The sequence below is a fragment of the Notamacropus eugenii genome, chromosome 5, assembly GCF_028372415.1.
Source record: "Notamacropus eugenii isolate mMacEug1 chromosome 5, mMacEug1.pri_v2, whole genome shotgun sequence".
Taxonomy (NCBI): Eukaryota; Metazoa; Chordata; class Mammalia; order Diprotodontia; family Macropodidae; genus Notamacropus; species Notamacropus eugenii.
Window position 1 is genome coordinate 301,931,733 of NC_092876.1, and position 23,127 is coordinate 301,954,859.

The 23,127-nt window shown below is 33.9% G+C and overlaps 1 protein-coding gene across 3 annotated transcripts in view; it reads right to left on the reverse strand.

Annotated features, from left to right (window-relative positions):
* Positions 1-23,127, reverse strand: part of SLC35F5 (solute carrier family 35 member F5) — a 52,541-nt gene that overhangs the window by 26,512 nt on the left and 2,902 nt on the right. For all 3 annotated transcript variants that reach the window (XR_011967842.1, XM_072613290.1, XM_072613289.1), the window contains exons 2-8: positions 22,398-22,488; positions 22,100-22,241; positions 17,921-18,064; positions 16,287-16,349; positions 13,630-13,711; positions 9,724-9,914; positions 3,139-3,220 (exon numbers count right to left, since the gene is read on the reverse strand). Coding sequence is in view for 2 of the 3 variants with exons in the window: in XM_072613290.1 (XP_072469391.1) it covers positions 3,139-3,220; positions 9,724-9,914; positions 13,630-13,711; positions 16,287-16,349; positions 17,921-18,064; positions 22,100-22,241; positions 22,398-22,488 (795 nt within the window). In the remaining variant the exon portion in view is untranslated. The remainder of the gene's footprint in view (positions 1-3,138; positions 3,221-9,723; positions 9,915-13,629; positions 13,712-16,286; positions 16,350-17,920; positions 18,065-22,099; positions 22,242-22,397; positions 22,489-23,127) is intronic.

Consider the following 23,127-nt stretch of genomic DNA (forward strand, 5'->3'; position numbering starts at 1 on the left):
TCCTAATTCTGCCCCCTAGAAATAAACAGAATTTATCTAAAACTTCTTCCTTCTAACAGCCCTTTAAAGACAAGAAGACATGCATCTTTCCATCATTCTTTAGGTCACCTGTAATTTTGGTTCTTCTGAGACAGTGGTATTCCATGATTCACATCTATATGACATCATAAGAGAACGCAACTGATGAAGAAATGGGCTTTTCAAAAAACATACAGCAAAGAAATAAAATTACTTATGCAAATTTCTTAAGAATAATTTAGCCCAATCTCCTCACTTCTGAGCCCAGCTGATCTGTCTACCTAGAGCACATGTCTGAAACATGTATGATAGACACAGGGAGAAACTAATTCAATAAGCACAGCATCCCTCTGGAAATTTTAATGAATTTTGTCTTCCTAATGTTGACGGTCAAACCAATCACCCTTAAATAATTATGTATTTTGGAGGGGCAGAGTCAAGACAGCAGAGATTAAGGCAGGGACTCGCCTAAGCTCTCTCAAATTTCGTTCCAAATGACTTGAATGCCTCAAAACAAATTCTGGAGCAGCAGAACCCACAAAAGAATGAGGTGAAACAATTTTCCAGCCAACGATAACATAAAAAGTTGGCAAGAAAGGTCTGTCACTCCAGACTAAGTGGAGCACAATCCAGTACAGGTCACACCAGGGCAGACAGCCCCCAGCAAACCAGGAACAGGCCTTGGAAGCAAATGAATAAGCAGCAGCTCCTTCCAGACTCTGAGCCCACAGATGTTAAGGGGTTTAGACAACTGATCAGAAAGATGCTAACAGGGGTCCCTTTGCTGGCACTAGGGGCAAGACTCTGTTGCAATGCCAATACTCAGATCTGAGTCATAGTCCTGGGTGGCAATTCCAGGGTGAGGAGGAGCATTAGTACACCAGAGCTTGTAGCTACAAGGGAGCAGTGACCCTGGTCACAGTTCCAGGGCAAAAGAGAGTGTTTATGGGTTATTCACATACCAGAGCACAGGCCAAGAGACTAGTAAACATACCTCTCCATAGATTATACCACTCTGGAAGAAGTGAAATTTACAGGTTCCTAGACATATCTCTGAAAACAGCTTCACAAAAACCCTGAAGCTTGGGAAAGTGCACCCTCAACCTAGAAACAGAACCCCCTACCTTAGCATAGAGCTAAGTCAAGAAATAGGCTGGAAAAATGAGCAAAGAACAGAAAAAAATTCTGACAATAGAAATTATGGTGTCAAGGAAAATCAAAATATACTCAAAGACAACAAAGTTAAACAAGTATGTTTCAAAGAGAATGTGGAGCGCAGCAAGTCTAGATGCAATTATTATAATGCTATCTATGTATAAAACAATTCTTAAGAGATCATCAGCATGATATTCCGTTTTTGCTCTACAAAGGACATCTTCTATGACACTGGCAAATACCCTAAAGCAAAGCAAGTTTCCCCGATTTGATGCTTCACTTAATATTAATGCTCAGTGGATCATGAACAAAGTTACTTTTATTGTCCCATTTTTCGTAGTATACTTTATTACTTTAACATAGTAACTGGAAGAGAACTATTGAGAAAAAAAATTAAATACAGAAGAATCTTGTATCTCTACCTGTCTCAATCCAGTGTATAAATGGATATATAAGACATATCTGCTATAGGACAGTACCTGTAAAAGCCTGTTCCTTTTGTACATTTAGAACAAGGATACCCTCAATGCACGCATAAGTCGTTTTCAAACATTTTTTAGATGTGAGAAAGCAAGTATGAGTTTGTCATCTCATTTTCCCTTAGTTGTTTTTTTGAAATGTGTCAACACCCTCACTGTTGCACAAGTTTTATACATTAAGATAGCCACAACTTTTTTTGATTAATAATTAACAATACTTGTGCCATTTTTTATGCCACAAAAGATGACTAACCATGCTCTTTCCCTACTCATAAAGCTCTTATAATTCCCTCTTGCATCTAGATTAAAACACAAATTTGATTTTTAAGGATAGAAGTCAATGACTGGCCCTGGGAATTTATTACCATAGGGAACTCCTGGATGAGGAAAATCTCTCTACCAACATAGATCAGCACCTTTTCTGAAACAATCTTGGAGAGCTGCCCAAGGCATTGAGACGATAAGTAATTTGTCCATGATGACACAGCCTGTCAAGAAGCAGGAACTGAACCCAGGTCTTCCTAGCCCCAAGGATGTCTCTTTTTCAAATATATCACAGCACACTCAACATTTAAAGTCTTTCATATCCTGACTCCTAACTGCTTCTCCAGGCTTACTGCATATTCCTCTTCTTCATATACTCTTAGATTCCAACCCCAAAATTACTTACTTGTTGTTACCCTTCCATGACATTCCAACCCTCATCTCAGTAACGTTGCACAGGCTATCTTCCATGTCTGTAATGTACTCCTTTCTTACCTATACCTAAAAAAAAACCCAAGAAACTCTTGCTTCCTTTAAGGATCAAGTCCCACCTTTTACAGCAAGCCTACTATGATCCTCTCCCATTTAAGCAATGTCCACACTCCCTTTTCCTCTGGAAGTTACTCTGCATCTACACTGCATCTATTCTGTATGTTGTTCTGCATAGATTCCTGTGCTACACCCTTCCTTCCTTCCTTCTAATTGAATGTATGCTGTTACACATTTGTCTTTTTAATTCCCAGTGTCTAGCACACTGCCAGGAATATAGCAGGAGCTTAATAATTACTTAAGGGCCACTTAATACTAAAGGCCATTATTTATCCTTTCTGCTTGATATGTTTTGCATTTCTGTTCATTTGGCTTCTATAGCAAAAAAATAAATCACCTACTGGCCAACACAGTTAGCCTATGCTATTTTCACATACGCAATAGTTCCATACACAATAAAAATGTAACATGTAGCAGGATAATTTTATTATGAAATGTCATACATTTGCAAAGATTTATAAAGGTACAAAAATTTATCAAGACTCAGAAAGCCTAAGTATTACCTTTAAAAATGAAATAATGTTATAATTTGATATAAAAGAGAAATGTCATAATTCTTTAAGTATATCTACCCCAATGCTTCTTAATTTATTGAAGTAGAATGACAAAAGCGTCAAAATAAATCTTAACAATTAGGTAATTTACAAATTGCATTATACAATTAATATCTTACCAGAAGTTGAAGACAAGATGTTAACTATAGCAACTTGTGTGTCTGAAAGTGCTTCCTGATATGACAAATTTGCCAAAAACCACTAAGGAGCAGAAAAAGATTTCACATGTGAGTAACATACATTTACAATTAAAATTACAAATTATATTTCTTTCCTTCACTCTCCTCTAAATATTATTCATCACCTCAGTTTTAGAAGCTGTTCTATAATGAAAAAGTTGCTTTAAAAAACTTAGTTTAGACTAAGACTCCTACTATCAACATCACCCAAATAACTAATCCTAGTTATATATACCCTCAAGAAAAAATAAACTAATTTAGCAGATCAAAGTAGGAAAAAACTATATTTGTTTCTAGAGATAAGAATAGGGATTGGACCTGTGATTTCATTAACATAGAGAACTCCCAGATGATGAAACTTCCTCTCTACTCTTGCTGGCATTTTCTCTATGATTTAACAGTTTTAAAGAGTCATCTAGAACACTGATAAGTTAAATGACTTGCCCAGATTCACACAGTCAGTAAGTGCCAGAGGAAGGACTTGAAGCCAGCTGACTCTGAGGCCAGTAATTTCTTTTTAATAAAGGCCAAATAATTTGTTGAATCAATATTAACCTTTGTTTTGTTCAGTATTGATGGCATTATATAAAAAAAGAACAGCAGTTGACTTCAAATATTTCTACATTCAAAGGATTTTCAATAGTAAGAGAACATTTTAGTTCTTTACAAACTGACAAATTTCACAACAATTTTAGATGAGACTGTAGCCATAGAATGAAAGAATGTGAAAGATTATACAATTTTGCTATTGTTATTCTTGGATTTAACTAGATAAACTGTAACTCTATATTTCCTCTTAATATGCAGAAATAGACAAGTAAATAAACAAAAATAAAACAGAATAAAATAAAATAATTGGTTTTCATCATAGTGGGATAATAGGAGTTTAATTAACTATGAAGAATCCACTCTTTTCCTATTCTTTTTCTTCTAGTCAACTAACATATGTGTATACTTGTTCTTACTTTAACTTAGATAAGAAATCTGACCTATTTTTCTGTTACCTATTTTAAAAAACTGTAATAGAATACTAAATCATTTAAGTCAGTAAAATGTAAGCCTGACACTACTACCTTTTTCATCAGGAATACAATAACTAGGAGAGATCAATATATTCCTTCCTTAAAGAGTCACTTGCATCTCTTTAAAGAAGTGCTTTGTCTTTTCAGATACTGGAATTAAACCACCAAAATAAATCTTAGCCAACTTAACCTTCAAAGAACTGGCAGTCATCTTATCACGAAGAGTCACCACTCCTGAAAGCCTACTTATGACTGGGGCTCATGGTCTCCCTTCTGTCTCCAGTCAATGCTAAGGCTGGAATAAGGCTATGACAGTTATCCTGACTCCAATAAAGTTCTCCTTCCTAGTCTTTTGCATCCATCGAAATAAGAAAATGAGGTAGTGAGATAATCACTATCAAAGAAAGTCAGCAATATAAATTATACTGTCATAAAAATAATTAACTCGTCCCTCTCATATACATTTACCACATTCTACTTTGTATTGTATTTATTTGTGAACATGTCTTATCTCCCCTACCAAACCATAAATTCAAGGAAAAAGGGGTTGTGACTTACTCATAAGTAAGTTCTGTTCCCTCCATGTTTCTATGTCATTGCCTTGCACATAGTAGGTGCCTAATAAATGTCTGCTGAACTACATCTTACAAGAAATAGTTTCTCCTGAGAGGGCAAATATCTTCTTAATCTCACATGAAATAAGAAATTCAGATTTATATTTGGTTCTATTTTGTTTGTTGTTTTCCCCATATAAAAGCACTATTCAAAATAACCTAGGTCTGAGGCAGAAATATTTGAAGGAAATTCTCCCATATTAGAACTGTAATGAAATGGAGACCAGAGTTTTTGGTGAAAAAAATCAGTCATTTACTACAGTTACAAATCAACTCTATGTAACACATTCTAGAATTAAATTACAATAGCAATGATCCAAAGACTAAGGATCACTATTCTGTTGGCCCTCATCCAGGTCTAAGTTGGCATTCTCTCCTAATCATTCCCTTCCTAAGCTTTCAATACTTTTCTCTTCATTTATCACTTGCATTTTCTGCCATAAATTATCCCTCCCTCTTGAACACTATTTACTACCTCTGTTACATTAATGACAACAAGCTGGAACAGCGAAAAAGGAAAAGATTTCTCTAAATATTCTACTGGAAGTTTACAGCAAGGAGAAAACAACACAGATGACCAAAACTGCAACTTCCGTAACCATCTTTTTTTTACTATCAGTATAAAAAACAAATTAACTTTCTTAGTCAAAAATGTTGTTTGCTTTCTCAGCAATCTCACTGTTCTCTGCTAGTATTAAGAAAAGACGAACATTTAAATAGCAGGTAATACAAATTACAAATACACATCTAAATCACATCCTCTATCTACCAGTTCTTTCAAGGGACTGCTGCTTACCAGTTCTATGCCTTTCCAATTAGTCAAACTATGTTCTAGACTTAAGATACAGTTTTCCAAAAAAAAGTCAAGATAATTCTCAACTATGAATTTATGAATTCATTTATGCAAGAGTTGTACACTAGGTCCCTCCCAGTATCAATAAAAACACAAACAAAAAGGGGAAGGTTTCCAGCATACTGAGTAGAACCTCAATAGTAAAAAGACATGATAAAGAATCACAAAGGATGTATACGTATAAAAGTGATAGTGATCTGCACAGCTGGAGATAGCATCCAAATCCATGGAATGAATAAAACATAGGTCAACTGTAGTTTTTGAATAATGTTGATGAAGAGTTAAGGGTTGCTACAGAAAAGCTATACAAGTAATCTACTAACAAGTAATTTATGTGTACGAATACACAGAGTGAGTACAAGTGCATACAAGTGTGCTGTATGTAAATATATGTATATTTACATATATCTCACATATGCCTACATACACACATCTATTCAGAGTGTACACATATACACATATATTTAATTATGGATAATAAGACTGCATCTATGAGGGAATGGGTTTTGGTGAAGTTAGTATATAAATAAAACAATGCCTGGTGAAGGGCAAAGTCAGAAGATCTGAGTGTGAATCCTAGCTTCAATTTCTGTTAGCTTGTGACTCAGAAAAATCACTTAATACTTCATAGAGTTATGAACAAAGTATTCTGTATCCCTTGAATACACGTTACACAAAGGAGTTAGAACTTTTCTCAGCACAAAAGAATTCCTAGTTTTGAAATTCTCTCCACCAGCTGAGATTATAACCTAGGACTTAGTAAATAAATTATTAGTAGTTCTCTAAGGCTCCGAGAGATTAAGTGATTTACCCAGGGTAATGTAGCTACTAAGTCTCAGAATCCTGACTTGGACCCAGGTCTTCCTGACTCCAAGTTCAGCACACTATCTTAAATAGCAGTCTAGGATCAAGAAAAGGTCTAAAGCTAGAAAGGACCTCAACTCCCTCATTTTACAGATAAAGAAACTGAAACCCTGAGAGATTAAATGATTTGCTTAAGGTAAGGAAACTAATTAAACTCCAGAGGTGGGATTTGGACCCTGGTCTTCTGATTCCAGTGCTTTTCACACTATATACCACTGCTTCCAATACCCTGTTACTCTCTACATAAATGGAATTATTTTACTTTATGAAAGCTTTAAGGAAAAAATTTTCTAAAAGAAAATTGTCATTATGACTTTAAATGAAAATGAAAAGATAATGTTTCTTTAAAATTACTCAACAGAGGCTTTTTTTAAAAAAATGACTACATTAATTTGTCTCGAATTTTCTTCTAGTTCCATGTAAAAGCCTTATTAACTCAGAAAAGACCAAACTAAAGTTTATGGTTCTACCACTGGTAAGAAAAAAATAATTAACTGAAGCAAATTAATAATAAGTATAAAATTTAAATGAGAAATTTTTACATTTATGAGATCAAACTGTTTTCTGACACTTATGAAGCATTCAACTATATGGAAGTACTAATAAAATAAAATACATATATATACTTAAATATATGTAAACATGTAAATATGTGCATATAATTTTTAAAAATAATACCTGTGTGATTTCATTAACACAGGACCCTCCTGGTGAAGTACTTTCTCTTCCAATACAGACTGGCACCTTCTCTGAACTTCCCTATTACTGTCAAGGATACAACCATTCTCCCAATTAACCAGGCTCCTAACTTCAACTCATCACCTACCCTCACTCCACATACCCAATCTGTTGCTAAATCTTGTTATTTCTACCTTAACAACATTTCTCCTAACTGTTCTCTTCTCTCTACTCCCAAAGTCACCAACTTAGTACAGTGAGGAGTCACTCCTTGGCTGGACTATTACAACTGCCTTCTGATTGGTCTCTCTCTCTGCCTATTTTTTTCCCTACTCTAGTTTATTCACTCAGCTGTCAAAGTTATCTTCCTAAAGTGCAGGCCTGACCATGTGACCTTATTCCCTACTCAATAAACTTCTATGGCTCCCTACTACCTCCTGAGTCAACTACAAAATGCTCCATTTGGCATTTAAAGTCTTTCACAACCTGACCCCTTCCTAACATTCCAATCTTCCTACATTTTACTTCCCTCCACATACAACACAGCAACACTGGCCTTCTTACTATTTCTCACACATGACACCTCTCATCTCTGTGCCTTTTCACTGGCTATCTCCCATACCTGGAAGGTTCTCCCTTCCTCACCTCTAACTCCAGGCCTCCTTCAAAACTCAGCACAAGATCCATCTTCTGCAGTCCATCCCTGGTCCCTCATATTACTAATGCCTTTCCTTTCAGATCTATATTATATGTAGATTTTTTTTTTTTTGCAAATTAGCTACTGCATTAAATGTGAGTTCACTGACAGCAGAGACTGTTTCTACCTTTCTTTGTGTGCCCACTTCTTAGCAAAGTGCCTGGCACCTAGAAAGTCATCCACAAATGCTTGCTGATTGACTGATTCTGTAATTTATATTCTTGGACAGTTGCCTAGGGTACTGAGATAGACCTAAATCTCAGTATTCATGGTTCCAAGATTCCTCTTACTCCATTTTAAGCTGTTACTATTATAAAATATTACTGCTGTTAACAAATGTGAAATTGGTGCTTTTCATGAACTTTAAATCATTTCTATCTTGTTCTTTAAAAGACCACCACTATACAATTTTTGATTAAATTTCTCTCCTTCAGGTGCTCTATATTGTATTCATATTATCCAGATACCTCAATATACATTTTCTCCTGCTATCACGCATGCACACAAGTTGTTCCTCATGACTAAAATATACTCTTTCAACTCTTCTCTCAAAATGAGACACTTAAGTGCCAACTCACCCATGAAGCCTTCTCTTACCTATAAAGCTGTTAAGTTTTCTCTCCCAAAATTAACATATTAATTTGAGGGGCAGGGGGCAGTCTGAAAGTCCTGATAATTGGATTCAAATCCCACATCTGACAAATATTGGCTGTGTGATCCTGGGTAAATCACTTAGCCTCTCAGCACCCTGAGTAACTCCCAAAACCTACAAGTTGCAGAAGAGTAGCCAATATGTTTGGTAAAAGAAGACTCCTCCAAACAAGCTCAATACTCCAACAAAATCAAAGATTTGACCATATACAATTACTTATTTATATACATATTAGTAATTCCATCTTTACTCCACTCTCAAAGGAATAGTAGTTCTTTTAAGAAAGTGTCTTCTTTTTGTCTTTGGATACCTAGCTTTACACACAAAAAGAACTTAATGTATGTTGAATTAAAAATTATAAAGCTTCAATAAAATTACAATCCAGATTTCTCACTAATTCATATGCTTTCTGTACAACTAGTAGAAATTGGTGAAATTTTTTGATTAATATGAAAAAATATGAATTCCTTGATTTTCTACAGAGGGCTACTAGTAAGCATTAATGCTACTTCATAGATTTGAAAAAAAAAATCAGTCTTAAGATTTACATACAGATCTCATAATCAAGCTTTCAACAACAATCTCCTTAAGAGAAAATGTTTTGTTTTCATTCATTAATATTATAATGAACTTTAAGATGCTATCCAAGTTCTTTTGTTTTACTGTTATCAATAATAATGCTTAAAATACACAAGCTATAGGTTAATAAATGCTTAAAAACATTCTTATCAAGATCTTCATTTTAAGCTAATTACTGTAAGATCTGAACTGATTTAAATTAATATTACATCAATATAAAATCATGAAAAGCAAGTATACTTATCAAAGCAATAAACAGTAAATCATCTTATCCGGACCTCATTATCAACTCGAGCATATATTCACAGCACAATCGCTTTATAATGATGAACTGGGGAAACTATAAGATTCTGAAGTGTCTCTTATCTACCAAATAAACATCTAATTAGTTTTGTATAGTTTATCATTAAATTTTATTTATTCTCTTTAAATTGGTAATCCACACATGAGTTTAACAGTAGTTTTTATAACACTTGTTAAATATACTAATAAATTTTTCACCCCTTCTAACAGTAACTACCCACATGTAAAATATTTGATTTATAAAGTATGAAGAGAAGACCTACCACAAAGCAAAAGAAAAAGCTAATTTTTGCTACTTGAGTTGCAGTAAGTTTCCCTACAGTTTTCAGAATTGACTCTTGTTCTTTCACAGTAGGATATGACATTCGCGATAACTTGGCTTCCAGTGCATGGCTTGATGGAAGTTGTCGGATCTCCATAATATTACTGAACCTTACACGAGATTTTTTAGGTGCTTAAAAGAAAAAGTATGGCACAATATCATTAGACATCCTCTACCCAACAAGAGAAGATTTTTAAAAAGTGAATTTATTGATAATATCACTATACTTAATATACCTGTCTCTGGTCAAACCCAGAAAGCCTAAGAAAGCACAATGTACAGTTACATGGACAAATTTTATTCATTCAAAATGGCAAAAATAAAAATTACCTTTTCAAAAAATAGCTAGCTTAACTATTTTTAAAAGTTTCTATATATGACCAGTTGTTAAACTGTTACTAAGTCTACTGCATATATTAAGAGATTCATAAATGCAATATGATTTTCTCTAAGTCTGCTCCTTGAGAGAACTTTCATACATACTTTCAAGAGACTGAAAACTAGAATGTTTTACTGAATTAATGCACCAGCAGACAGCCATGCAGGAATTATTAATTGGCCTCCTAAGACCCTTTCTGTGTGTTTTAGAAGGCTTAGCTTAAGTGGATATCGTACATAAATTCCGTATGTGGCACAGCCCTAGAGATTTCTGATAATTCAACAATGAATAATTATAAAAATTGACCATCATGAAAATGCTTTACTAGCCAATACTCACAGTCCACTGAATCTATCATATTACCTGACAAAAAAGTAGTAACAAAGAAGATGTACTGGATCCATTATGTCATCTTTAAAGGGTTGAAATGAAACCCCAAACATTATACACAAACATCTAATAACTCTAAATCCTCCATAAATATATTTGTAAAAATAATGATAATGATGACAACTAGCATTTACACAGTGATTTATGGTTTGCAAAGCACTTATTAAATCTGATCCTCACAAAACTCTGTAAGCTGAGGTGCTAGAATTATCTCAATTTAACAATGAGGAAGCATTAAGAGTTTAAGTGACTTACCAGAGCTGGAAGTATCTGAGACAAGATTCAAAGTGAGGCCTTCCTAACTACAAATCCAGCACTCAATCCACTGCACCACTCAGAGGCCTTATTATTTAAGATTTATCATCCCTAACAATAAGTATCATATATTCAGCTCAAGTGTAAAGTAGGACTTTAATTTGTCCAAAAGTTCCCTTACTTCCAAGAATGATTCCTAATTTTCCTATTTCAAAAGTGAACAAGTTCAATTTTACTTTATCTGTCCTGACCATGAAATTCAATAGTTCATCACTGACTACTAAGTAAATTCACTCTTTAGCCTGATTTGTAGTCAAGGTTCTTTATAATCTCTAGGCACCCCAAATCTTATCTCACACTACTCCCTTTCAGGCCTACCAAATTTAACATGCCCCTAAGTCATAGTTTACTGTCTCCTTATCTTTTCTAATGCCTACCACCAATGTCTAAACATCTTACACACTTATCATTCTATTTTGTACTACTTATTTGTACATATCTAATTTCTCCACTTAGGTTCTGTGGACAGAAAACATGTCATCCAATGTTGTATTCATCTCAGCTCCTACTATAGTCCCTTACACATATTAGGTGCTTATTGGTGAGGAAATAAACTGATTATTCTTCCCATGCCTTTATAGACTGTAACCTTAATCTTGCCAATCTCTCCTCCTTACCCTCAAATGATTTTAATTGGCTTTTTCTAGACACAATTTTGTTTTTCTTGAGGTAAAGTAATCACAACTGCACAAAGTGTTCCATGGTTTTATATAAAGGAAAAAAACATTTTCTATTTTGTTTCAAATGTCTTAAGAATATTTGCTGTCCTTTTTTTCTATTAGCCTACTAAAAATATTTCTTTAATAAATCTTTTAAAATTACCTCGTAAGTCTAACTTGTAGCTTAAAACCCATCAACCGGTAAGTGCCGTTTGCGTTAACATACTCTAAATAATTTATGTAATACTTGCCACAATGACGCTCATTTGGCACTTTACTAATATGCAAAAATCTCTCAAGATATTTTTGGTTAACAGCCTGATATTTCACTCAGGAAGAATATTATCTACAAATTTAAGCTATTTCACTGTATAATTCCTCTCTAAGATCACTTGTAAAAGTTAAGTAAGATAGGCATCACCACCAATCACTGCAAGTATACCCCATCAGCTACACTGTTCACTGGGGGAATATCTCTGTTATTTAGGTTATTTCACTATTATGACTCTTGTTTCTTGAAAGGGCTATCTGAGTGGCAATTAATCTTATACTTGGCATTCATCTCTCATTTTCCCTCAAAATTTTAGGTACACCTCTTGGGCTTCAGATATGTTGCACATGTGTAAAAAATACCTATTCCAGCAAAGCCCTTTAAATATGAAAGACCAAGCAATCCCTACAAACTTCCACATGACAATAAACAGAACACTTACAGTACTGTCACCTGACAGCACTAGCTCTGGCTTCCCTTTAAAATACCAAAGATCTTGGAGACTGAAGTATAGTGGACCTTCATTAGAGTGAATTCAAAAGAAATTTACTCAAAGCTTGCTCCTTCCATTCATATATGTAGTTTCCATTTTTTAAACATCCTAGTCATGTAACTTTAACCTCTCAGGAGCAGCTTTATTTTATCTCAGTACAATGAGATCAGAATAGAAAAAAAACTCTTAGATCTATTCTAGTCCTAAGAGTCCATAACTGCTAAAAGACTACCTAGAAGGTGTGAGTACTGTAAGCTATGATTTATTTAATTCACGATTTTGAATTACCCTTTATCAGAGGCCTTTACATATGTAATAATGGAAGGAGGGAATAAATGAGAACGCCAAAGAGGTCTCTTTATACTTTATGAATTTTCACATATCTGGAGAACACCAAGTTTATACTCACATCCACATAAAGTGATATTATATATAACATTATTTATAAATTATTTATGCTTATTCAGTGAACGTACCAGCTATAAACATTCTTATGCAAAAGCATTACCTAAAGCACTCTGTCCAAAAGGGACAGCAACAGGAATGTTTTATGTTCAAGAAATAAGTAATGTTCAAGATATAGCTTTTCCTCATTTTATGCCCTGAAATATTAAACATAGTGTAGAAAGTGAAACTTTTCATATGAAATAAAGTTTCTTTCTTAACTTCCATTATTATTTCAAAGATGCATCCTCAACAGAGACAAAATTGGTCCTTAAAAACAACAGAACTACACCCTCTATTTGTTGCCTATTTGCACTAAACTCTACATCAACTTTAGAAGGAAAACACTCTGCATATGCACTAAAAGTACTTTAAAATATTTTAATTCATTCCATTTCAGAGTGAGTTCCCAAAGGCTCCATGATGTGAGTATTTTTTACATTTCTTAATGCAATTATTACAGATATGCTAAGAGAACTCATTAGACAGGAGTCACAACTTTTCCAGATCTCAGTGGTTCTCCAAATACATAAAACACACACACAGTGAATTATGCAAAAAAACATTGAGTGCCTCAGTTAAGCTTGATGGAGGTCATGCTGACCTCAAACTTTTACAAAGAGCTCTGCAATTTTAGTTTTTTACTTCTTTTAAATTTTATTTTGAATATTAAAGACATCAGAATTTAAATCTGGATCTTTACTGTATTTTATTATAAACATCTCTGCTACAGAATATGGCTAAAGTAACCTTGTCCTATAAATATTTGAAAAGAATAGCATAAAATTGTTACTTAACCAATGAATCCTATCACACAGTTATTTGAAAACACATTTTGTCATTGATAAATTACCTGCAGTTTATGATAAAGGTAAGAAATTACAATTTTAACTTACTTTTTTCATTCTCACCATTAGTACTTTCAGGTTTTTCACTTGCCAAGTCATGAAATTTCACAGGAACATACAGAGGTTCACTCTGATATGGAAAAAAAAATGACAACTGCAGTTAAACCAAAAACATCACTTAAAATTTATGTAGGTAGTAATTAAATACAGGTATAATTATGAAAATATCATTCTCAAGAAGATTTGTAAGACATAACTTTCTATAAATTGAATTTAAGGGTTTTTAAAAGCTGTTGATATGAAAAAAGAATGCAACCTAGCCACATAGATGCTAGTAAGTCCAGTGACTCAACAATTTAATTTAATTTGTAATCTGGTAGAAAGTTGGCATTATGTATCACAGATTACAGATATATCACTTTCTGCCTCTCATTTTCTGCTTGATTGGTTGCTTTTCTTTGAATGAGATGCCTCTTCTTTGCACAAATGTTTCCATCCCTTCACTTAAGAAATGACTTAAAATCTATCCTGTATCATAAAACTGTTATATACTTCTTAGAAAGTAAACAAATAGAACTTAATTAGAAAAAAAAATGAGAGGGGCAGCTAGGTGGTACAATGGAGAGAACAACAACCCTGGATTTAGAAGGAACCAAGTTCAAATCTAGCCTCAGACATGTCATTTACTAGCTGTGTGACCCTGGGCAAGTCACTTAATCCAAATGGTTTTAAAAAATAAAAAAAACATAAAAGAGAAGCAAGGTAGCATCTTAACTATAAAACTTCCTTCCCTTATATAGGCAATCTATATTGATCTATTTTGAGTCCCAAACGAGCAGGGCCTGACTCATTATCTCTTTGACCTCCAGTGCCCTAGCCCTAGTAGATGGCTCAAAAAATGGATAATGATGACAACGATGAAAAAGATATTTCTATAGCAGCCACTCCTGGTTGAAGGACAAGAATATTTTTCTTCCATTTTGCAAAGGCAATAACATACTCCTTACATGCACTTTTTTTTCCTCTCTATAGGGTCCCCTAAAAGGATTCCTTATTTTGAACTACATCTTGAAGAAAAAAAATTTCAAGATACAACCCTTAGGAGAGCTGTCAAAAGACAATGAAATGCCTAAACAAAATCTGCTTCTATCTCTTCTCCATGGTTCCGCTCTACTACCCCATTTCTGATGCATGAGTCCAATAAGTCAGATACATAAAAAAGTAACAAAAATAATTCTAAGGTAGTGCTAATACGTGTGTGGAGATTAGGAAAGCTTTTTGTAGATGTGACACCTGAGAGAGCTTTGCTTTGAAGGAAGCTAGAACACAGAAGCGAGAATGTGGTAGAGAATGTAGTACACACCAGACATGGGGAACCATTTGTACAAAGACATGGAGGCAGAGAACGAAATGTCACATATGGGAAATAGCTAGCCAGCAGACTGCCTACATGAAGACAAGAAACATGAAACAAAGCTGGAAAGGTAGATGGGAGCCAGGATGTAAACTACTTTCAATGCCAGGATGTAAACTACGTTCAATCCCAGGCTGAGTATTTTATCGAAGAACTCCAAGTAAGAGATGGTAACATGGCCAGATCTTTATCTTAGCGATATATTCTTAGCACCTGTTTTGAGAACGGATTGAAGAGGGCAGAGAATGGAGACAAGGTTATCAATTAAGAGAGTACTGCAATATCCAGGTACGTCAAGGCTTCATGAGTAGAGAGAAAATAATAAAAGTGCCATTTTTATATTGCTTTATGGTTTACAAAGTGCTTTACCTATGTTACCTCATTTGATCATCAAAACAATTTTGAGAGGTAGGTACTATTATTAGCCCCACTCGACAGCTGAGGAAATTGAGGCTGGCACAGGTTAAATGATTTACCTAAGGTCACACAGTTAGGAAGTGTCTGAGGTAGGATTTAAATTCAAATCTTCCAAACTCCAAATTCAGCCATGTATTCACTGCTCTACCTGGATACCTCAGACAAATGAGAGTGGAAATACGATGAAAAAGGCTAATATCTACTTTCTTCCTCTATCATTCTTTGTTTCTCTTTTCTTTCTCTTCTTTCTCCTTTAGTATCATTTCTCCAATGATTTGTGGTTTTGGTGCCAAAAAAGACGTGGCACTGACGGCCACTGGGTGCTAGTCAATGAGAGTGGTCCTTGAATATAGTCAATAAACCAAATAAACCAAATAGTGTTTTTGTAACTTCTATATCTTTGGCTCTTCTCTTTGCTTACATCTAGTTCACTGCTATACCACTGGGTGGAGGTTACCAATCATATGAAAACCAAATAACTTAGACATTACTATATTCACCTCAATTTTAAAATATTTCACAATGAAGTATAATCCACATAAATGAAAGATATAACTTTGGGAAAATATTCACTCTAAGGATTTCTTTCAGTTTTGATAAATGTATTATATATGACAGAATGAATGGTTTTTGGCTTTTTTTGTAGCCTTTATATCAATACTTCAAGTAGAACAATCAAAGTGGAATTCAAGGCAAATTCATATCCATTAAATTTAAATTTTTCTACTCATTAGTAATTAACCATTTCAAAAAATCTTCACAACTTGTTAATATTTTGTTAGCACTTAAGCAAATACCAAAATAGGATTTTAAAATGTTATAGAGCAGTTCACTTAATAATAGCTCTAAACTCTTCAAATCAGGCAAAACTTACCAAAGAACTATTCATGGTATTATCTGTAGTACAAGCAGCAAAGTAACCTTCAGCATCTGCAAACTGAATAGAGGAAAATTAGCTTAAAATTCAGTTAAAATCAATCACAATCAAAATCTACCATGAATTTATCAAGTACAGAGAGGGTAAGCCTTCTCTTAATTCACCACTCTATGACAGCCAAGAAACACATCAAAGTGTCTAAAGAATTTTACCAATCTAAGACAATTGCCTGGAATGAATAATAATATCATTACAAAATACTTCCTCTTTTCTTCCACTATCTCACATAAACTAAAGAATACTACATTCTATTAGAATGTAAGTTTCTAGAAATTTTCATTGTTAAAAATGTTTGGAAAAAATATATTCTCAATGCTAGTCTAGGAAATTAAAGAACATTCCATATGTGATATTTAAGTTTCAGACCTTCTAGGTAAATTCTAGTCATACAACATTTTGTTCATAAAAATAAAACTTTTATGTTATTATCAAATTCAAATGTTAATAGTAAGTATGCCAAAGGTGAGAAAAAAGGGCCAAACTAATCTCTAATCAATGACACTAATTTTAACTCATATCTCCAAGACACAGAGAATAGAGCTTTTCTGACAAAACTTGGGGAATTTTTCAAGATCCCTTCTGGAGAATCACACCAGTTAGAAATAACTATTCTATTCAAAATGAAAATGGGTGGGGGGAACCTAAAAATCAGCATGGAGACTATTCACTCATTAATTCAAAGTCACCTTTTTCCTCATTTCGATTACATAAAGAAGGTACACTACTATGACAATTTCTAATTCTTTCTGTGCCATCATGGAGTTTATAATGCTCTTTTAATGTTAAATAGATAATCTGGCTCACTGAATATCTGAAATTCAGTTTGTAATATGCTATTTTCCCCCTAACATAAAATATTAATTTTGCAAACATGGTCAATTTCATTTCTTTGAGACTGTGTCTCCCTGTCTGGCTTACGACACAACTACAGGGGGCTCCTCAAAGGCCCAAACCCACTATTGATGAACACAGCAGCTTCTGCTTGTTCCATTTCTAGCTTAGGCTGGACATCTTGCCTTAAGCCCACTTTTGTGGGCTCACAATTTAATATCAAATATTGTGTAGATATCCAATAGGATAGCCCACTGAAATCCAGAACTTTGGAGCTCAAAAGATCTGCCAACCATAGCCTTAGAGGTAGCAAAGATTCAAGGCGTATATGTGCCACCACACAAGGTTACACAAGTCAACTTCCAATTAGTTAACTAGTCTACTAATTCCTGAAGCTACTGGTTGCTTCTCTGCTTCCTTTTCTTCCTCTCTCTACACTTTTTTTTTTGCTATTTTGCTAGACTTTAACAACTCTCAAAAATAAAGGAAAAGGAAAAGAGATAAAACTCAAATGTATCTATTTTGCTCATTATTAACATTTAATTAATAGTTTAGACATTATTAAAACTATTGGCTATAATCAGGATTTGGTTTTTTTTTTTTTACTTCTATGATTCCTCTACACATCTAATACCATTGGCAATTAAGATGTGGCTGCCTTACAAAAATTTAAACATCTCTAAACTCTGATAAAATGTATACTCTATCTCCTCTCCAAACACAGAAATTATAAAACTTACAAAAGCAGCATGTCTTCCACGAAATCCTCGTGTGCACTGTTGCCTCCATGGCTTCCAAATAATAAAGCCCAAGAGGTATAAAACAAACATTGATGTTTTTGCGAAGGTGCTGAAGAATGGTTTATTATATTGAGTAAAAACATACTGTGGGGGAAAAAAAGTTACATAGATCACTATTAAATCACTGCATCTTACTATTAATCTTTACTAAAACAAAGTTAAAATTTTTTTAACTTACTGACATTTGTATTTAAAGTTTTGCTGTTGAATTAATGAAAAGAAATGCTAGGGAAGGTGACCGAGCACTACCAGATCTCAAACTGTATTATAAAGCAGTAATCATCAAAACCACTTGGTACTGCCTAAGAAATAGAGAGGAGTAGTAGCTCAGTGGGATAGACACAATAGTTAATCATTATAGCAGTCTACTGTTTGATAAACCCACAGACCCCAGCTTCTGGACTAAGAATCCACTGTTTGACAAAACATGCAGAAAAATCTGGAAAACAGTGTGGCAGAAACTGGGAAGAAACCAATGCCTGACATTGTAAACTAGAATAAAGTCCAAATTGGTACACGATTTGGGTATAACAGCTGACACTATAATTAGGGAGGCAAGGGATAGTTTATTTGTCAGATTTATGGAAAATGGAGAAATTTAAGACCAAACAAGAGATAGAGAACGTTATAAAATGCAAAATGGATAATTTTGATTACATTAAATTGAAAAGTTTTTGCACAAACAATGCCAATGCAACCAAGATTAGGAGGGAAGCAGAAAACTGGGAAAGAATTTTTACAACTAGTATCTGTGATTAAAGGCCTCATTTCTAAAATATATAGAGAACTGAATCAAATTTACAGGAACACAAGTCATTCTTCAGTTATAAATAGTCAAAGGACATGAATAGGCAGTTTTCAGAGGAAGAAATTAAAGCTACATAGTCATATGAAAAAATGCTCTAATTCACTATTGATTAGAGAGATGCAAACCAAAACCACTCTGAGGTACCATATCACACCTATCACGTTGGCTAACATTACAAAACAGGAAGATGATAAATGTTGGAGAAGATGTGGGAGAGTTGAAATACTAATTCATTGTTGGTGGAGCTGTGAGCTGATCCAACCATTCTGGAGGGCAATTTGGAACTATGCCCAAAGAGCTACCTATAAAAATGTGCATAATACCTTTTGACCCAGCAACACTGCTTCTAGGACTATAACCCAAAGAGATCATAAAAATGAGAAAAGAACCTACATAGACAAAAATATTTACAGCAGCTCTTTTTGTGGTGGCCAAGAACTGGAAATTGAGGAGATGCCCGTCAATTGGAGAAATGGCTGAACAAGTTGTGGTATATGTAACGGAATAATATTATTGTGCTGTAAGAAATGACGAACAGGCAGACTTCAGAAAAACCTGGAAAGACTTATCTGAACTGATGCTGAGTAAAATGAGCAGGACCAGGAGAACATTATACATAATAATAATCACAATGTGCAAGGACTGTTTCTAATTGACTTAGCCCTTCTCAGAAATGCAAGGACCTAAAAGATTTTCAAAGGACTTCTGATGCAAAATGCCATCCACAGCCAAAGAAAGAATTGTAGTGTCAGAATGCAGATCATTTTCTATTTTGTTATGTTTTGATTTTTCTCATGGATTTCTCCCATTCTTTTTATTTTTTTTAATTCTTTTTATGCAACATGACTAAGGTTTAATAAGTGTTTAATAAGAATGTATATGTAGAACCCATGTAAGACTGCATGCTGATGTGGGGAGGGAGGGGAGAAAAATTTAAAACTTATAGAAATGATTACTGAAAACTGAAAACAAATAAATAATTTTTAAATAAATAGTTTTTAAAAAGGGAAAAAAAAAGTTTTATTGGCTTATAGCCTTTTTGAAGTTAGGGTATTTATTCCTTAGTTGTGTACATGTGAATGCTCCCATCAATGCAAAGTGTACAGTTACGTTGGAAGATAAGATTTGCAGCAATAACTGTTTGACATATTATATCCATGATCATTTAGTTCACTGTCCTATTTATCTGCCTTTTTAAATTTCTGATAAGTTTGAAACTTCTGTGTGGTTGCTAGTTCAGGCTAAGAAGCAACATGACTATATGCATGTAAAAAAACAAAAACAAAAACAAAAACCACCTGGGAGTACAAAAACAAAAATTAAAATACATAAGAATTCAGGTACTGAGATATATTAAAAGATTTCTTTTATATTAATTTAACCCACTTTAAGTAAACACTTCCTGAGCAAATAAGTTCAAAGCACTGAGCTACCCATCACTGAACCAAAGACAAAAATTAAACAGTCTCTACTATCCTGAAGGGCCTTTTATTCTACTGGGGAGAATAAATGTAAAAAATGTATATATTTAAGTAAATACAAAGCAATGGAGGAGAAGAAGCCTAGTAACTGGGGGTCCTGGGAAGGCTTCACCAAGGAAGAAGCACCTGAGCTGAGCCTTAAAGGATTTAGAAAGATGAAGCTGAGGAAGATGTCAATGTTAGGCATGGGTGATAGCTTCTGTGAAAACAAAAAGGTAGGAAATGACAATGTCAACTTTAGGAAATAGTTTGTAGTACAACTGCGCTGGAAAATCGAAGACTTTAAATCCCAAGCTATAGAGTTTATATAAATGGGGAGGGGGGGGGGGGTCCCCTAAGATTTTTGAAGAGGTATGGCAAGATCTCTGGTTTAGAAAAATTGTTTTATTAACTGTGTGAAGGATGGATTGGAGCAGGGAAAGACCAGAAACAGAAAGATCAATGAAATACCTTTCACAATAATCCAGAGGAGAGGGAAGGCTGAAACAGGGAGGCAGTAGCTTACGTGGAGAAAAGTAAATGAGTGTAAGAGATGTTATGGAAGTGAAATCAACAGGAAATGGCAACTAACTAAACAGAAGGGATAAAGGAAAGGAAAGAATCTAGGAAGGCTCTTTGGTTATATGTGACAACTTTAATCACATAAAACTATTATTCTTGCTTGGCTCCATATTATCAGAAAGTAAGCAAAACTGAGTGTTCTCTATATCAGGGGAGACCAAGTTCTAACTAAGGCTGAATGAAATTTTTCTTCTAAATTTTACTACTTAACTAATATAAAAATTATTAAGATTAAAAAATATATATAACCTAAGGTTCTTATCCTTACTATCTAAAACAATTGTTTATTTTCCTGAATTCAGGTTCAAAACTCATGTTGTCTTATAAGCATTTAAGTCATAAAAGGTTATCAGCTTCACCAGTGAAAACTACTTATTCTGGAAAAAAAAAAAAATCACATTCCCTATCCTGACTCCCTGACTTCTTAACATACTCTAACCAAAACCTAGGAAGGCATGGATGAAGCCAACTAACAAATTTATTAAATATCTATCATATTATAACTGTGATACCATGTTTTGTTATTTAAATAATGATACTTATATATACAAGTACATATAAGGTCAAAAACTGACTACATTAAGATCTAGTTGTTTCCAAAGGAAAAAAACTCATCTTCATAAAATGTGCTATTAACCAAATAAGTTCAAATAGCAATTATACAAGGAGAGAAAAATAAGACTCCAGAGTTCTTAATAAGCTCATTACCTGAGTGCACTACATAAACATTTACTAGAAAGCAAGCAGTTAATTACATAATGTATAGCATGTCATGATCTTTTCAGCATCACCATAAACAAACACTTATTAAGAAAATTGTGGGAGAAGACATATTAATGGATATATTGCAAAGTTAAAACAGTATTATTTTGTTTAGTTATCTTTTTTTTAAAATCTTAACTTCTATTCATTGAATAAAAGCTACTTTGTATCCTAGATATGTTATACTAAGAAAAACACATTGTGAGATATACTTACCAACATAAAGAAATAACTTCAAAAATTTGGAAAATCTACATTAACATACTATATTTCTAGCTGAAAATAAGACCCATTCATATTACCTTCCCTAATTAAATGCAAAGAAACCAAGTGAAACCAAACTTTCAGTTTAAACTTGGGCTACAAATTAATACCACATCAAGAGAAAACTGAAAAATTGCACAACAGTCCTAAGACTAGCTAGTCCTTCTGTAAGTTTGCTTTTTTATCAGGTACATGAAGTTTTCTTAAAATAAAATTATCTTTTGAAAAGTTTAAATTACTTACTGATGTAAGTTCTGAGGAAGCAACCCATATAACATCCACAAGTAGGAGAATAACAATTCCAAGAGCCATTCGCCTTCGCTGAGTAAAAGCACTGCTCTGGGAATTCATTCGGTTCATGATAAATACCCACACCATTTGCAGTCTATTAAAATAAATACAGACCATATTAAAAGACATATGCGGAAAATAAACACATAAAAGAAGCAACTTAGCAGAATAGAAATATTTGATATTTGTTACCTAATATAAATGCAAGTTATTTCACAATCATGAAGCAAATAGAAGGCCTTATACTGACCTCCCTTTAAAGGCCTTTCTCAGGTCTTGGAGAGAAAAGCTTGAAAGCTTTGCACAGCTCAGAGTATTAGAGGCTGACAAATTCAAATCACCTATGAACAACAAAAACAAAAGCTGAGGCTTATGAAAGTAAAAACTTAAAACATAAGAAAACATAACACTTTAAAATTTTAGCTTCCATCTAGAACCAGGGGGCAAAATAAATATCGAAAGAATCCACCAATCACCTCCTGAAAGAGAGCCAAAAAAAGAAACTCCTAGGAACGTTGTAGCCAAATTCCAGAGTTCCCAGGTCAAGGAGAAAATATTGCAAGCAGCTTGAAAGAAACAATTTGAATATTGTGAAAATACAATCAGGATAACACAAGATCTAGCATGAAAAGGCAAAAAACAAAGAGAAATCATAAGGGACTTACTAAAGTTGAACTGTTTACATTCCTATATGGAAAGACAATATTTGTAACTCTTGAAATTTTTTTTTTCAGTATCTGGGTAGTTGGTGGGATTACACACACACACACACACACACACACACACACACACACAAGGTGAGTTGAATAGGATGGGATCATATCTTAAAAAATGAAATCAAGGGGTGAGAGAGAAATATATTGGGAGGAGAAAGGGAGAAATGGAATGGGGCAAATTATCTCTCAGAAAAGAGGCAAGTAAAAGATTTTTCAGTGGAGGGAAAAGGGGGGAGGGTGAGAGAAAAAACATGAAGCTTACTC